Consider the following 17156-nt stretch of genomic DNA (forward strand, 5'->3'; position numbering starts at 1 on the left):
CAGATCTTCCCAAGGTCACACAGCTGGTTTGGAGCAGACTCCGGGCTCAGAACCCTTGCAGGCAGAACTGGACAGAAGCCAACATTTAAGCCGACGTCAGGCGTCAGTCCGATGTACAGTAGCAACTTCAGGAAGGGCTGTGCAGAATAATCCTGAGGGAAGCAGCTGTCTCAGAGAGGAAGAAGAGTGCACATAAGGAGGACCAGGGCCTAGGGATTCAGGCATGAAGACCATTGAGACACCTTTTGATCTGACAGATCTGCAAATACAACGGCACGCTGGCCTCTGGCAAATGCTGTCTCCAAAATTCTGTCGTGGTGTAGTATACAGCCTGAGTGGTCTCTCTGAGAAGCCTGGTTTATGTTCAGGGGAAGGGGTGGGTCTGAGGATACATTCCTAAATCTGGATTCTTGGATCACTCCAGACCCACAAAACCAGTGTGCCTGATGTTGATGCTTCCTCTGGGGTAAATCCCTTTTCTGCCCCCTAAATCAGAGAGGAATAGGGACATTTGACTTGGCTGGGACATCCTGCAGGCAGCTCCTACCTAGTCTTGACCAGACCCCTAGGAAGTACTCCCCTAGAAGTGAGTGGCCTCTGAGGATGAGGGAAGACACAGTACCTGTCTCTGGGGAACTTCACTTCCCAGTGAACTGGCCTGGTCTGGCTTTCTCTAGCTTCTTGCGCCTCTCTGGGGGAATCTCCTGCAGGCTGATGCCATGGTTGCTGGCCCTGCAGGGAGGAGACTGCAGCCTCAGCAAAGAGAAATAGGGGTGAGGGATGTCAGGACTTGTTATTGCTGCTTGGGATGAGGACCAGACTTGGTGTGGGAGGCAGAAGAGAGGGCAAAGGCACAAAGGGCCCATTGGCTGGCGCCACTGAGTCTCCAGCCATCTAGCTGTGACCCAGCAGGTTCAAGTCAACCACTCACCCTGGCTGCAGATCCGGTGGTTTGGGAATGGGCTTGTTGAAACCCAGTCTGCCCACAAGCCAGTACGTGTCCTCAGCACCCTTGCCCTGGGAAAACACAAAAGAGGAGGGGGCTTAGGAAGACCAGGGTGAGGGATGGAGAATCTTTAGGTCTAGGTGAAACGGGGGAGACCCGATATCTGTAGGGTCCCCTACAAAGCAGCAGCGTGTGGGCCACGCACCTTTAGCTCTGTGCGGCCTCGACACTCCATCTGGAAGCCCTGGTCCAGGGCACAAAGAATCCGAACAGTGCTCATGTTCACGTGGATGCGGTAAGCTGAGGTAGTGAGGGACACCATGATCTCAAAATTCACCTCCCCATCCTGGGCCATTTCCCCTGTCCGGGCTTTCTCCACCTCCCCCAGCTCTCCTGGTCTGTTACACTCACGCAGTCCGGTGGACTCCATTCGTGAGGCTGTGTTGACTGTGTCCCCAAACAGGCAGTACCGAGGCATGGTGAGGCCCACCACACCAGCCACGCACGGGCCTGGGGAGATACGCCAGGTCAGAGGGCAAGCAGGCAGGCAGGCAGGCAGGCAGAGTCAAAGCCGGCGGTGCCCTGCAGCTAGACTGCACAAAGGACCTGGAGAGACTTTAGCACCCACCCTCTCTATTAGCTCCCCCAATAAAAACACCCTTGTGTATTTACTTCAAGGCAAGCCCCCTCCCCAACCCATCCTCGCCAAGCATTGCCTCCTATCGCTGAAATCTGGCACCCAGAAGCTGGGAGGGGCTGAGTATTTACCTGAGTGCAGACCAATGCGAATGCGCACTGGTACCTCAGGCATATGGCGCATACGGAAAGAGCCTACGGCGCTGAGGATGTCTAGCGACATGTTGGCAATCTCTGCAGCATGCCGCTGCCCATTCCTTTGTGGCAGCCCAGAGGCCACCATATAGGCATCTCCAATTGTTTCCACCTGGGGGAAGGGGTTGTGTCTGCTCAGTTCTGAGCACCCCTCCCCTAATACTTAAATCAGTGTCACTTGTCTGGAGGTCTAAACGGGTCAGATCAGATATCCTGAAAAGCCACGCTGCGAGCTAGGAGTTGCACCGGGGCCTGAAGGAAGAGATTCGTGACGGGAGGGCTGAGGAAAACTAGCTGGTGTCTGGAAGCAGGTGGAACTGATAGTCAGAACCAGGCAATGCCTTAAAACCAGCCGTCGGGAGGCAGAGGCAGGAGGATTGCTACAAGTCTGCAGCCAGCCTGCTCTAAACAGCAAGTTCTAAGCCACAGAGGTATACACAGGAAACAAGACTGAAGGGCGGGAGGTTTTGTCTCTGTGCACTCCACCTTGTAGACATCGTGGGCACCAATGATGGCATCGAAGAGGGTATAGAGGTCATTAAGCAAGTCCACAACCTCGATGGGCTCACTCATGGCCGAAATGGTGGTGAAGCCCACAATGTCACTGAAGTACAGTGTCACCTCCTCAAAGTACTCAGGCTCCACGGGTGTCCCCATCTTCAGGGCCTCGGCCACAGATCTAGGAATGGCAAGCAGCCGGGTCACCTGAAGGCTACCCCCATCTTCCCACCCTCTCCCCACACTCCACATAGGCACCCACGGAGGCAGCATCTGTGTGAGCAGCCTGTCTGTCTTCTGCTTCTCCTGTTCTAACTCCTCTGTGCGCTCTCGGATCAGGTCCTCCAGGTTACTGGAGTATTGCTCCAGCATCCGGAGCATAGAGTCAATGATGTTCATCTTCCGGCCCTTGTTGATGCTCTTGAACTAGGAGAGGAGAAAGCTAGTAAGACTTTGGCTGCCATGGCCCTCTCTGTACTCTCTCATGGGGCTATACACCTGAGATTCTGCCCACTCCTGCGTTTGCGGATATTACTAGTGGGTATGTGGAAGACGAGGGCTCCCTCAGAGAGTTGCTCTGAGCTGGAACTGACAAGGCACTGAACTCAGGCTAAAGGTTTTCCTGTCTCAATAAACACAGCACATAATCTGACTCTTATTTAACGTTATTGATTTGAATTAAGTATTTCTCCCACTCAGAGTTCTCTTTCCCACTCCAAAAGCCTCCACAAGCCCTCGTCTGCTTTCCAAACCATCCCTACCAAATTAGTAGTCCTTAGGTTAATCCTAAAGAGAAAGCCTAAAAGGTCAAGCTCCTGCCAGCCAGCTTGTCCATCTGGGACCCCAGGGCCCAGCCCAGTCCCCGCTCAGTCCCAGCTCCTGACCAGGTCAAAGGTGTGGTCCATGGAGGGCCGAAGCTCTGGCTGCTCTGCCCAGCACTGTGCCATCAGCCGGATGCACTCCATGGGTGCCTGGTCCATTGACACCAAGGGCCGACACAGTGGAGGAGGGTTCTGCACCCTCTGTATCACCTCTGGAGGCAAGAAGAGACTGTAAGAAGTGGGTGACCCCAGAGAAAACCCACCTCTGACTCTAGCCTAAGATGGAGGCACTCATGATTCCATGCTGGTCTCCAGCTGGCTGTGTAACAGAGGACCACAGGCTTGTACCACCATGCCCAGTTTATAAGATGCTGGGGATTGAGCTCGGGACTTCGTGCACACGAAGCAAGTCTCGGCCAACTGAGCTTCTTCCCAGAGGGAGAGGATTGTTTGTCTGTTTGTTTGTTTATTTGTTTTATCAAGACAAGGTTTCTCTGTGTAGCTTTGATTGTCCTGGAATTCACTCTGTAGATCAGGCTGGCCTCAAACTCACAGAGATCCACCTCCCTAGTGCTGGGATTAAAGGCCTTCCTGGATAGGATTTTTTTTTTTTAATTAACACTTTCAAGCCTTAGGAGATGGCCCAGTCAGTAAGTGAGGCTAGACAACAGTGTAAGCACAAGCAAGCACATGCAAACTCACGGTGAGTAAGCACAATTGGCCAAGACAACAAGTCAGGAGATCAAAAGCACAGTCACTAATAACACGCGCTGCTAGCTAATAGCAACACACCAGCAGTGGCCGCCAGTGCCAGTTTTCAAAGGCCCAACCAGAACCATTCCTGCGGCAGCTTAATTTTCCTGACCCCATAAAACCCCTAACCTGTTTACAGTAAAGAGCTTCTGTATGGGAATCTCCCGGAGTCTGTGCATTGACTTCTCACCCCCCCCCCCCCAACACACACACACACCCGGAAACAGGGACTGCGCACAGGCAGCAGCAACAAGCCAGCAAAAACTACAAGGAAGTGCCTGGCATGCAAGACCCAACCTCAGCTAGGGTCTCCGGCAGCCACATTCAGATAACTTTTAAAAAGCCAGGCAGAGTGGAGTACACCTGTAACCCTAGAGTCAGGAAGGCAGACACAGCGGCTTCTCAGAGCTTGCTGGCTACCCGGCATAGTTATCTGGTGAGTTCTGGGTTCAGTGAGAGACTCTGAATCAAAGAACAAAGAACAGAACGACCAAGAAAGACACCTGACATTGACCTTTGGTCCGCATTTGCCCACACACACAACTGTCTGCACACATGGTCACACACATACTCTACACACCAATAGGTAAGTAAATAAATGGTTTAGTTGGTGGGGGAGTGTGATGTGGCATCTCTAGACATAACCAGAGGGCCCTGAAATCTGAGTGTCAGCAGGAGGTGATGGAGACAAACAATCCTACAGATGATGCATGGTTTGGCTTTGGATCCTCTGACCCCTCTGTTTCTCCCCCTCGGTTTTCCTAGGATCTCTGAGAATCAGAGAGGAACCTGTCTGTGTGGTGGAAGAGCAGGGTGGGTTCAGGGTCAGGACAGAAGCTGTTCAGATCTGTGCCCTGGAATACTGCCTCAAGCCTGGCTTTCCCACTGCTGTCTTCAGACCCCAGCTTTAAGAAAAGGACTTCACCTTATTAAAGAGCCACCGCTGGGTCTGGCCTGGCTGTTTTAAGTGCAGGGTGCCTACCTGGCCCCAAGGCACCTTACCCTCGGGTGTTAGCTCCAGCATGGCATAGGGGGTGCTGCGGCACACGACCTCCTGCATGATGATGCCCAGGCTAAAGACATCGCCAGCTAGTGTTCCCCGTCGCTCCAGGGCAGGGTCCCGAAGCAGCTCTGGGGCTGTCCAAAGTTGATCTAGGAGCGAGAAAGAGGGGCGTGGCTGCGAAAGAGGCTGCGGTGACTTCAAGGTCCAGGACCCTCATTCTCACTGGTACTAATTAACCCTGTAGCCTCTCAAATATCTCAGAGCAGAGACTATTTGAGATTCAAAGCCTTTCAGGAAAAAAAAAATCGTCTGCCCTCACGAAGGCGGTGCCTAAGGAAGACTCTACCTCCGGAGCCAGCCTTCAGCAAAGCCCCACTTATCCGCATCCCCAGAGCTCAGGCTCTCCCTAGCAAACTCCACGTCCTCAGCCACAGACCTTTTTCTGCAGCTGATTAGCGTTTGCAGATCTGGAAGGTGAACAGTGCAAGGAGGGGATGGAGGGAAAAGCACTTGCAGCTATGCGGATCCTAGGGATGCTCCAGTGCCGGGGACTCCTACCCTCTGCACTGGGAGGCTCAGGCAACACCCTTTGCGCTTCCAGCAGTCGCCCGTGGCCATGATCTGTCACCTTGAGCACGAACCTCCCGTCCACCACGCAGTTCCGAGACTTAAGCCTCCCATGGGCCACACCGCGATGGTGCAGGTATCTCATTCCCTTGGAAGGAGTAGAGGAAGAGACAACCTCAGTTCTCTTGACTCCTCTTCCACCAGCACACCTCTACGTTCTGCAAACGTGCACATACACACACACACACACAGGTACACACATCACACACATAGGCACACAGGCACACACACACATGAACATACACACAGGCACACAGACACACACACACAAATGAGTGCACACATACCACACATGCATGCAACACACACAGACACACACACACCACACACACACAGACATACACACACAGGCACACACTCCCACACATAGGCACACGCATGCACACAGGCACACACACGCACGAACATACACACAGGCACACAGACACACAGACACACACACACACACACACACACCTTGATGAGGTCCAGCAGGAGGGAAGACTTGAACATCCAGTCCAGCTTTATGTCTCTCTGGGCTAGGAGGTCATGGAGGGAGCCCCGAGTACAGTGCTCTGAGACCACAGCCAAGATGCCCTCACCAGGGGTGGCAGGGCTGTCTGCTGTCCCTGCCAGGAAGAGCCCCAGGTAGAGGGCCACATTCTCATGCCGGAGCTCCCGCAGCTGAAAGGCAGAAACCGACTGGCATTTTTTTGCCCAGGAGGCAACGCATGGAGCACCAATTATTATCCCCCCGTATTCAGTGCCTGTTTGGGGGCATCCCGACTGGGAATGTAGGACTGAATATGGTAAGTAAAATAGGGTGGAGGTGGGAGGACGTTCTTCTCCACATAGTTCTGCTCAGATTATGAAACACACACTGGGGATTAGGGCCCGGCCAGGTCCCACTTTGCTGAGGGTCGAATTAACTGCAGAGTTAAAGTGAAGCCATAGGGGAAAGCAGCAGGCGAAGGAGCCACCACCTGCTCTTCCTAACGCGGCAGTCTTTAATGAAGGACCGGAGAGACCAAATGCCATTGCTTTCCAGTTTTCCCCGGGCCACATGCCCGTTTAAGGGGCTGCTTTCATTTTAAAGACCTGGTGACTTCGCCCACACCCCAAAGGCAATCCACTCAAGTCACTGGCAGCTGTGATCACAAGCTCCCGTGGCTGCTTGGCACTGGGGGAAGAGGGACACGGAAGCTGAAGGCGCCAGAATGAGTTCTTCTACCGCCCGCTGCCCATTTTGTTCTCTGTGTCGGCATAGTGGGGGCATTCCGCACAGTTGTATCCTCACAGAAGCGGAAACCCATTTAAATTTGTTTCCTTGAAAAAAAGGTTTGTTTGTGTGTGCGCATATCTGTGTAGGTGCATGTGTGTGGGCACAAATGTGCCATGGCACCCATGTGGAGATCGGAGGGCAGCTTGCAGGAGTCAGCTTTTTCCTTCCACTGATGTGGGTGCTGGGGAACAAATCCAGGTGTCAGGCTTGACCAGGCACCTTGGTCCGCTGAGCCATCTCACCGCCTCCTCATTTTTACTGTTTTTTGTTTTTAAATCATTTCACTCAACACAAATCCACTGGCCTCTGGTGTTCCAGACCTGTGCTGGATCCTGGGAATACGGTAGCACCCTCATTCAACTGCCAGTTCACGATGGACGCAGACAAGCTAGATCATGGTAGAACCCACTACTTTTGTGATAAATTAGCATGTCACTTGTCACATATAAGTTGTGATAAGAACATCAAAGAAAAAAGCTAATGTCTTGAGAGAGGATGGTGGGAGGGCCTCTCTGGCATGGAAGGAAAACCTGAGGATTTCCCCCGTAGCCTGCTACAAAAGCCAAGAATGGGCATACTAATAGCCACCTACTCCCCTGACATGGATTACCTTGGAGAAGGCTGTCTTGGTGGCTGGCCGGATAGCCATATGGCGATCCCCTGGAAATTTCTTCAGCCAAACCCAGTCTCCCTGTAGCAGAAGGTCAAGGGATTCAGTCCTCAAAGCCTCAAGATGCAAGGTGCTCTAGGGAGCTCCCATTTCCACTGACCCAGTGACCCAGAACACATCTGTCGTAAGACAGAATATCAGATACAAGCAGCTCAACGTATGCCCGTATGTTCCGCAGGTAGCTGGGTTAGAGCCAGTGAGGAAGGTGTGAAGCTGTATGTGGTGCTCCTCACTCCCCAGATACAGCCATCAACACTCACACATATGCAGCCCACATCACTGCCCCTTGTCAGGAGAGAGCACTGTGCTAGAGCCGGCAGGGATTATTGGGAACTAGTTATGCAGGGAGCTGTCGTCCCCCTGGTCCTGGCCTCACTGTCTCTGCCACGGTGTGGCCACTTGCAGTGATCTGCTGCTGTCATCTGGAACAAGGAGCTCTCTGTTCTTAATTTGCCCTGGGCCTTGCTAAGAGATGTGAACTACAAGAGAGTCATGAGGATTTGGTGCCGATTCCTGATCGGCATTTGGATATAATGTGAAGATGCTTTATAATGGTCATTAAAGACTGGGAGTTGCATTTAGTGGGCATGGCCAGAGAGAAGAAAGGCTTGGCATAGGCAGAGAACAACCTGCTTAAAATAACAGTGACGTGTCTCTGAGAAGCAGCCACCGTGGTCTCAGATGACACAGTAAGAACTTTGGCTTTCTCCCCAGGAGCTCGGGCGCTCTCTGCACTCCTCTTGCTGAGCTGAGGAGCTCGGGCGCTCTCCGCACTCCTCTTGCTGAGCTGAGTTCTCCAGTCCTTCTCTCCGTCTCCCTCACCACACTCGCACGCCCCGTGGCACACTCACGAGTCCCGTGGCTCACAAGTCCCGCGGCACTCGCACATGTCCTGGCTCAGTTGTTAGAGTTCTCTGACATTCCTTCCCTGTTTGTGGAGCTGACCAGAACTGGTTGAAAAATGTTGAGCGGTGGGGCGAGGGACTCTCAGCAGGGAAGGAATTGGCCTCACTGGCTACACCAGCTTGCAGGTTGATCCCAGCAAACTCCACAGCACCCCCAGCCTCCAGCTTTTGGGTTTTGGGAAGTCCTCGCCTGGACTTGTGACAGGATTTCCAGATTGGGTTGCTAAGTCCATGCCCAGCTTCATCTCCCTGCCTGGAGCCTGCGAGATGCGACCCGACTCCCCCCACACTCCAGCCGGAGTACTTCTCCTCTGACTCTGGTCCCATCCTTCCTTTTCTTCCCTTCCTGAAGTACGGGTCAGGCTAACTGGGATCAGCTCACCTCATAGAGGCCAATGTTGGTGCTCTCTGGGGCCTGGCTGGGGACACTGCGGATGTCTGATGCGCTCCAGGTAGCCAGACTGGATCTACTGCCCTGGGCCATCTGAGGACAGAGGTCAAAGTCCTGGGGTGAGGCTGAGTTCTGTGGGTGACAGAGAGGAGGAAAAGACATCTACAGGCCAGGTGGAAAGGGCACCCAGTGCCCCACACTCTACAGTTTACAAAACAGATATGCAGTTTCTAGCTGGACCTTCACACCAGCCCGAGACTGGACTGTCCCCCCTATTGTGTAGATGAGGTCTCTGATTCCCAAGGACAAAGCTGGGGCAGGAGTTAAGTTTCTCACGTGGGAGCTGGTGGGCAGGCAGGGGTGGGGGTGGGGCTCAGGGAAGGGACCAGGGACTCCCGGCTCCCTGCTTTCCTGACCTTTCGAGAGCTGCCCCCCTGTGGGTGGAGCAAGGTAACATCTTCCAGAGTCAGGATGATCTTGTTGGGGCCGGAGACCATTTGTATATGTAGGAGTCGGTGTCTGGTGCCGGGAGGTGGGCATCCCCACGAAGTCCATAAGAGGCCAGCAGGGGATAGAGCAGAGGGGTTTAGGGATGTGGACTGGGATGTAGCTATTCCCCAAACATGCCCTGGAACTCTGCCAACTCATTGGCTCCTTGTGTCCCTCCCCAAGGCGACTCTCCCCGTCTTATGGACCTCACCTGGTGTCTTTGTGGCACAGTTTTACTTCCCCTTCTCACCTCAAGTAATGAGCCAGGAGGGCTCCAGTCAGTCCCATCCCTATCACCAGGAGGAAGCCAACAAAGACCAGGCCTGGTTCCACTCCTGAAGGGACAAAGAGAGGACACTTTGTCTTAAGAGAAGGAGGTGTTCAGTCAGTCATGCCAAATCTAAGAAATGGGCTTGGGAGCTGGGTGAAAGATCACAGATTCCTCAAAGTGGGAGTTTGGAGATGCCACAAGGGTCCTCAGGGGTTCTGGAAATCCTTGAGAGGGGTCCTGAGTAAGCCATGGGCTAAAGGAGGACCTGGGAGAAAAACGGGAGTTCCCTCTGTCCCACAACTTTGTGACTTGTCCATGCTGACTCTTTTAGTAGGAGCCTGAGGGTGCTCTCTGAGGGTGCTCCCCTCACCTCCATTGCAGATCACATCTGGATTGAACCAGCAGGAAGGATCTGGCCCAGGTGCAGGTCCACCTCTCGGGAAGTGCACCGGGGGCCCAGCAGAGCGCAGGGAGCTTCGGATGGGATCCAGCAGGTGTGTGGTGAAGAGCCGGTCTCCTGATGCATCTGTGTCCAGCAGCACAAAGGAGGGCTCCTCGGTTCTTCCCAGGGCCCCGCAAAAGCCAGAGACTTGGGCTTCCTGAACTTGGCGGGCCACAGATGCGCCCGACACCCAGCCGCCACCCACAGCCGCTCTGGCTCTTGTCACTCCCCCAGCCAATAGGAAGACAGCGTCGTAGATGGTTCCGAACAGTGGAGAGACCTAGAGGAGAGCAGAGAGTGAGGACTTAGAGCCCATAAATGGGTGAGAATTCACTGGCCTGCCCGTCCCTTTATTAGCTCCACTGATTTTGAGGGTTCCTATCTCCATCCTCTCCACTGTCTGTTGGTGTAGACTGCAGTTCCTTTTAGGAACTGAGTTCTCCTCTCATCACGACTGTGACTCGCCATAGCCTAGACCTTCCCATCTAGGTTTTTGCCTGGCTTATAGTTTTAACGCCGTCACCTGCCATTCATCTAAAACCGTCACCTGCCATTCATCTAAAAACCCCCCTATCCTTCGCTCATGGTCATGTCTTCCTGTTGTTGTGTATTTAATTTATTGAGTCATGGTCATTCTACATTGCTGAGATTGACCTTAACCTCATTCTGTAGCCTAGGCAGATGTTGGATCTACCTTTATTCCTGCCTTCTTTCTTTCCTCCTCTCTCCTTCTCTCTCTCTCTCTCTCTCTCTCTCTCTCTCTCTCTCTCTCTCTCTCTCTCTCACACACACACACACACACACACACACACACAGAGGCCAGGAACTTCTGATCCTCCTGTTTCTAGGTGGAAACTCGGCAGACAGTGGTACATCCCAAGCCAGATGTTGAAGTTTTGATCCTCCTGCTTCAGCCTTTTAAGTAGCAAGGATTACTTGCCCACATCACCAGGCCTGGCTTGGTTATCAGTGTTTCTTCCATGCCAACCCCAAAGAGGCACTCCCATTGGTACCTCTCCTCACCACTGTTCCCAATTCCTATTTCTTGGGATGGTGGACACCATGGAACACCAGTGACACTGTGCTGTGTGTGAGAGTCCTCTGCCGTGAGTGAAGTTTCCTTCCATTTAGGGGGAGAGACAAGAAGGTTAAGGAAGTGCAATAGTGAAGGTGTGGGAAGTGGGAGGGATGAGGAGGAGGGAGGAAGAGGTGGAAGGCTCCGGGAGTAGTGACCCTCCCCCAGGTCACGAATCAGAATTATCTAGGGGAGAATGGGGCAGAAGAAAAACACCATTTCTGAAGCTGGATCTCGCTGGTGATGGGGAGAACTTGGGTCACACGAGAGATGGGAGATCCCAGATTTGGGCCCAGAAATTCTGTGGCCTGAATCAGGGCAGTATCAACGAGGGAGGAGAGTATGAAGGGACTCTAATGACCCGCAGGAAGAAAAAGTAACTGGGCCTCATGCCTGGGCTTGTGGGGGACAAAGGGGAGACCGGGTCTCCAGCGTGGACAGCTGGCAGCACTGACAACTTATGAAAGCATCTTTGCCCCTCATCTTTCCCTCTCCTTCCACTGACTGACAGATTCCCCCATCCCACCTCACTCCTTATCGATTATTTCCGTTCTTTCTTCTTTTCTATCCCAAATGTCTCCGTGGAGAAGTCTAGAGGCATTGGTGGGGAAGAGTTCAGCGTGCCTCTGCACCCCACTCCCCACCTTAGCCTTCTTTCAGGGGGTCCCTTTTGAGTATGGTTATGGATGTTTATTCATTTGGGAAAATTGATCCTAAAGCCTCACACTATTCTGGCAAGGATCCTTCACTGTCTAATTGTCTCTTGTTTTTGAGACAGGCCCCTCAGTGGGCCAGATCCGCCTTAAATTTACTCTACAGCTCAGAAAGGCCCTGCTCTTTCTGTCCTCCTTCCTCAATCTTCCGAGTGTCTGAGACTGCAAACCCACGTCACGATGCCCTGCTGAGTACAACCTTCTTGATTGCTAATTTTCTTCCTACTGATATCTAGCTTCCCTTCGGCCTCACTGGCTTCTAGACTTCCTGTGTGACTGGGGCAGAATGAGATGATCTGAATTGGGATCCGGAAGATCAAGGAATTCTGATTACTACCTGGGTGTTGGAAACTGCCTTTGGATCTGATTATAGAGTCCCAACCCCAGGTAGTTAAGAGCACCGGTGCGACCAGAGAACAAAGTCAAGACCCCAGAAGAAATGTCTCTGGGCTAGGGTGAAGGGTGAATCTGTATCTCCTGCCGTTCCCAGAACACCAGCTGTTTGTTATGGAAGCTTTTGAGGTACTGGGTTAAGCCTGCTGTGAAGAAAACTAAAAATGACGTGGCCGTTTAGGATTTACTCCTTGGAGCTGGATTTGAGAGGTCTCATTGCTTACTCTCGGGGGTAATCATAGTAATGAATGCCCTAAGCATGACCAGAACTTCTACAGCACCCAGAAAACTCCAGATCAGCGTGGCTGACTATTGGCTCCACCCCCGCTGTCCCACTGGCTCCACCCTCCCTATTCCCACTGGTTCCACCCTCCCCTTTCCCACCGTCTTTACCTCCCCTTTCCTATTGGCTCCACCCTCCTCCCCTTTCCCACTGGTTTCACCCTCCCCTTTCCCATTGACTCCACCTCTCCTTTCCTATGGTCTCCACCCTCCCCTTTCCGCACTGTCTCCACCCTCTCCTTTCCCATTTCCCACTCTCCTCTTCCGGCTAGTTCCATCCTTCTCTCCTTGTCCGTTTTCGCTCACTTCCCTGGCTCTCCTCCCTCATCTCTATTCATTAGTCCGTCTACCTGCTGCAGGTTGAGGTCAGCGGGCAGCTCCTGGTGCTCTTGGGCCCTGCGCAGGCTGTCCTGCACGCTGCCTCCCGGAGGACAGTGGCGCGTGAGTGTGAGCACAGCATCGTGTGCCCTGCGAAGCTGGGAGCTGTTGACAAGTGGAGCCAGAGTCTCCGGGCCTGGAGACAGCGCGTAGTGAAGAGTGTCGAAGGGCAGGAAGACCAGAGAGCCATCAGCTAGGCCCAGCTCTTCTGCAGCTTCCAGTAGGTAGCGCTGCTCCTCGCCGCCCAGCAGCACCGAGTGCATCACCATGATCACTACTGCAGACACAGAGACTCGCTCGCTAAGCTGCCTGCGACCCGCAGGACCCGCCCATCTCCCCTCACTCTACGTGGGAGCCTACCTCTAACTCTAGGCCCGTCCCGGATCCTCCTGAGAGCCTCCCGAGCTCCAGACAGGTCTGAGGGCTCCATGGAGGTCACTAGGGCAACTGGCAAGCCCCGGGCCCTGAGTGCTGTGGACAGAGCACGTCCCGCCTCCACCCACAGGTCCTGGGGCGCGGTGATGAGGGCCACGCGCGCCCAGCGGAATGCTCGAAGGAGGACATAGAGAGCATCTGCAGCAGGGGTCACCGCAGGGGCTGTAGTACCCGCCGCCCGCGTGCCTGGGCAGCCCCAGGGCACCAGCGCTACTCCAGCCTCCTGGGCTAGTAGTTCGGCTGGCCGGCAGGCTGCGGGGTTCACTGGACCCACCAGACCAGAGACTCGAGACAGCGCAGCGGACACAGCCCCTAGAGAGCCCGGGGTCAGGCAGGGCTCCGGCAGCAGCGCAACCTCGAACCGGGGGCCGCCGACTAGGGCAAGGTCACGATTCAGGCGGTCAGCGGCCAGACGCGCAGCCAGATCCGGGCGGGCCCGGGCAAAGATGGGGTCGCAAGCCCAGGGGCCCAGGACCCCCACTTTGAACACGGCCGAGAGGGCAGCAGGCGGCGGGAGCAGTAACAGGAGCAGGAGTCCGGGCAGCCGAGAACCTGACCAGCACAGGACCTGAGAAAGACTGGACGAGGACTGCCACACAGGGACGCAGGACCCGGCGTCGGGAAGCCCACTTTCTGGCAGGAGCCACGCGGTCATTGCCTTCTTCTGTGAAGAAGGGGAGAGTTGAGATCCCCCAGAGCTCCCTTAGGGTTCTCCGCTCCAGCCGGTTTTTTAAATCTCTCCCAACCCTAAGGATGTCTAGGCTTCCACACACTTGGACCCTATAGATGGGGGCAGGGCACCGCCCCAAGGTCTCTTTGGCCTGGCCTGGCCTGCTCGTCCGAGCTTGTTTATCTTCCCTCCCCAGTCACTATTCTCAGGTTCAGAGAGGATACTCCCACGCCCTCACATAGGACCCGAGTCCACCTAGTGGGTCATTTCCTACTTACCGGGTAGTCCCAGGCTGGGGACTGCCTAAGAGGTCACAGGGTCGATGCCCCTTCGGTCTCCCCTGGCAGCCCAGCCCAGGGCGGGGGTGGGGGTGTGGGAACAGCCCGTTGGAGCCCTTAATCTCCTCAAGCCGATTAAGATCTTTTAATCAAGCAGAGAGGGGCGGGCTGATGGAGGCTGGGAGTCCCTTCTGCGCCTCTCTCAGGTGGGATCTGTGCTGCTTCCAGGCAGCCAGGGCTGCTTAGCTAAACACTCAGGGAGGAAAAGTAACAGAATCAGGTCTGTACCGCGTGCAAACTTAGTATCAAGTTTTAGACTTACACGTGAAAATCAAAAGTTTATATTTTTTCAGTTGTCTCCGCAAAAATTGTATCAGCTAAGAATCATCCCTGGAACCGGGCAGTGGTGGCACACACTTTGAATCCCAGCACTCTGGAGGCAGAGGCAGTCGGATCTCGGAATTCAAGGCCAGCCTGGTCTAAAGAGCAGTTCCAGGACAGCTAGAGCTACACAGAGAAACCCCGTCTCGAAAAACCAAAAAGAATAAAAAATTAAAAAAGAATCATCCGTGGATACTAAAACTAGGTGGGAAATATGAAGACCGTCAGGATGTTTTGTTTCCCATGGTTATAAACTCCATCTATTGCTCATAGGTTGGAAGACAGCAGGCAAAATATTGTTGCAATTTTAATTGTAAAAAAAAAAAAACTATCTATAGTGGGTGTTGTGGCCTTTAATCCCAGCACAAGGGAAGCAGAGGCAGGTGGATCTCTGTGAGTTTGAAGTCAGTCTGGTCTGCCTAGAAAATTCCAGGACAACCAGGACTACAATAGATCCTGTCTCAAAAGTTACTTTATTTCATATGTATGTATGTATGTATGTATGTATGTATGTATGTATGCCTGAGTACATGTATGTGTTCTGCATGTGTGCAGGAGCTGATGGAGGTCTGAAGAAGCATCAGAACCCCTGGGACCAGAGTTACACATGGTTGAGAGCCACCATGTGGGTGCTGGGGACGGACCAATGTAAGGGTTTGGACTGCTGGGTGGTTTTTCCAGGCTTGTAACTGCTGCAACCCTCCCCTCCCCACCCCTCGGCTGGTGGTTTCCAGTCTACAGACACAGGGCAGTTATTTGCCTCTTTACTGGTTAGTTTCGATTAGAATGTCCTATTTCATCCCTTGCATGATTACTCTCTCCCTGTCGTCCTCGCTCCTTCCAACTCATACTCCACCTTTAGGGACAAACTTTAAACCAGTAAAAATATAAAAATGCTACAAGGAGCCAGATTGTAGTGGTGTACGCCTTTAATCCCAACACCTGGGAGGCAGTGGCAGGCGGATCTCTGGTAGTTCCAGGCCAGCTTGGTTTACAGAGTGAGTTCCAGGATAGCCAGGGCTGTTACACAGAGAAACCCTGTTTAGGAAAAAAAAAATGCTACAAGAATATCAGCATCAGTCAGATTCGGTGGGAGCCCTGTAATCTCAGGAGGCAGAAGTGAGAGGTTGGTGACTCTAAGGACAGTCTCAAGCTACGGAGGGAAGTCACATCTTGGACCAAACAACAAAAGATCATCCTCAAGATTACTCTTGAAGAATGACTCATTGGGTGATCCTCTGGCTTCCACATGCACACAGAGGAGAGAACGAGAACTAGCCACTGACAAAACTGGAATATGAATGGGCAATTTGGTCAGTTACCACTGTATATTTATGAAGTTAATAACTATGCTATGGTTATACTAAGGAATGTTCCACCAGGTATGATGGTGCATGCCTTTAATAATCCCAACAGAGGAAGAGGCAGACAGATCTCTGTGAGTTCGAGGCCAGTCTGGTCTGCATAATGAGTCCCTGGCCCAGCCACACTACAAAGTGTGATCCTGTCTCAAAAAAAAAAACAAAAAAAAAAAACAAAAGACAAAAGTTCCAAGTCATAAGAAATAAACATTAAATATTTAATGACAAAGCATCAAAATGTTTTTAAACATCAAAAATTTCTCAATATATGATATACATATATATCAGCTTATATTAGATATTTCAAATAATAAGATGATAACTTTAAGTAAATCTGGGGGCTAGGGAAATGGCTCAGTGGATCAAGTGCTTGCCGTGCAAACATGAGTTTGGATTTCACACATAGAAAAAGACAGACAAGACGGGCGGAGGTGGCACACGTCTTCTTTAATCCCAGATGAGGAATTCTGGGGCTCACTGTCATAAATAAATAAATAAATAAGAAAGGAAGGGAGGGAGGGAAGAAGGAAGGGAGGAAGGAAAATTAAAGAAAAAAACTAACAAAAGTTGGTGTCTGCATATCCCTCCTTATCTTCATTATCTAACTCTCTATCTATAGCCATATAAAAGATAAACGTTCAAGTATTGAAATGGACAAAGGATGTGAGCTGGCACATCAATGGAAAAGCTTAAGAGAAAATGTTCAGCCTCCCTAACAGCCAAGATGAGAAGCAGAACAAGACGAGACGAAACATTGGTGAAATACACGTGTGACAACAAAAATTGGAGCGTGAGCCTGTCTTTGCTGGTGACAGTGTCACTAGAGCCATTCTACAGCGGCTAACGCGGCAAGCCCATTCTCCCAGATCTTCCTATGACAGCTAATTTGATAAGATTAAAAGTCACCGCAGAAACACACTTCGGGGTGAGTCTATGAGGAAGGTTACAGTTACTAGAACTGGAGAAATGGCTCAGCAGTTAAGATCGCTTGTTGTTCTCCCAGAGGACCTGAATTCAATTCCCAGCACCCACACGGCAGCTCACGACTGTCTGTAACTCCAGTGCCAGGGAATCCGACACAACCTTCCGGCATCATTGGGCACCTGAAGTTATGTGCACACACCCACACACAGAAAAACAGACATACACATACTCTAGAAAATAAAATCTTGGCAGTCTTATCCAAACACGGAAGAAGCAGGATGTGACCTGCCCCACTGAAAAAGGTACTGATCCATGTGGCTAACATAGATAAGAATAATGGGTTAATATAAATTTTAGG

General features: G+C 52.4%; 1 protein-coding gene across 1 annotated transcript; it reads right to left on the reverse strand.

Annotated features, from left to right (window-relative positions):
- Positions 1–638: 638 nt before the first annotated feature.
- On the reverse strand, positions 639–13839 carry Gucy2d (guanylate cyclase 2D, retinal). Its single transcript, XM_057775095.1, has 18 exons — positions 13110–13839; positions 12722–13026; positions 9837–10188; positions 9446–9530; positions 9123–9225; positions 8698–8799; positions 7351–7431; positions 5936–6142; positions 5411–5567; positions 4852–5001; positions 3160–3308; positions 2538–2701; positions 2264–2456; positions 1715–1889; positions 1358–1456; positions 1152–1246; positions 932–1017; positions 639–732 (listed from the first exon to the last, which is right to left on the reverse strand). Exons 1-18 carry the CDS (start codon positions 13837–13839, stop codon positions 639–641), a joined length of 3327 nt encoding a protein of 1108 aa, XP_057631078.1.
- Between the last annotated feature and the right edge of the window lie 3317 nt (positions 13840–17156).

Source organism: Chionomys nivalis, chromosome 7, assembly GCF_950005125.1.
Source record: "Chionomys nivalis chromosome 7, mChiNiv1.1, whole genome shotgun sequence".
Lineage (NCBI taxonomy): Eukaryota > Metazoa > Chordata > Mammalia > Rodentia > Cricetidae > Chionomys > Chionomys nivalis.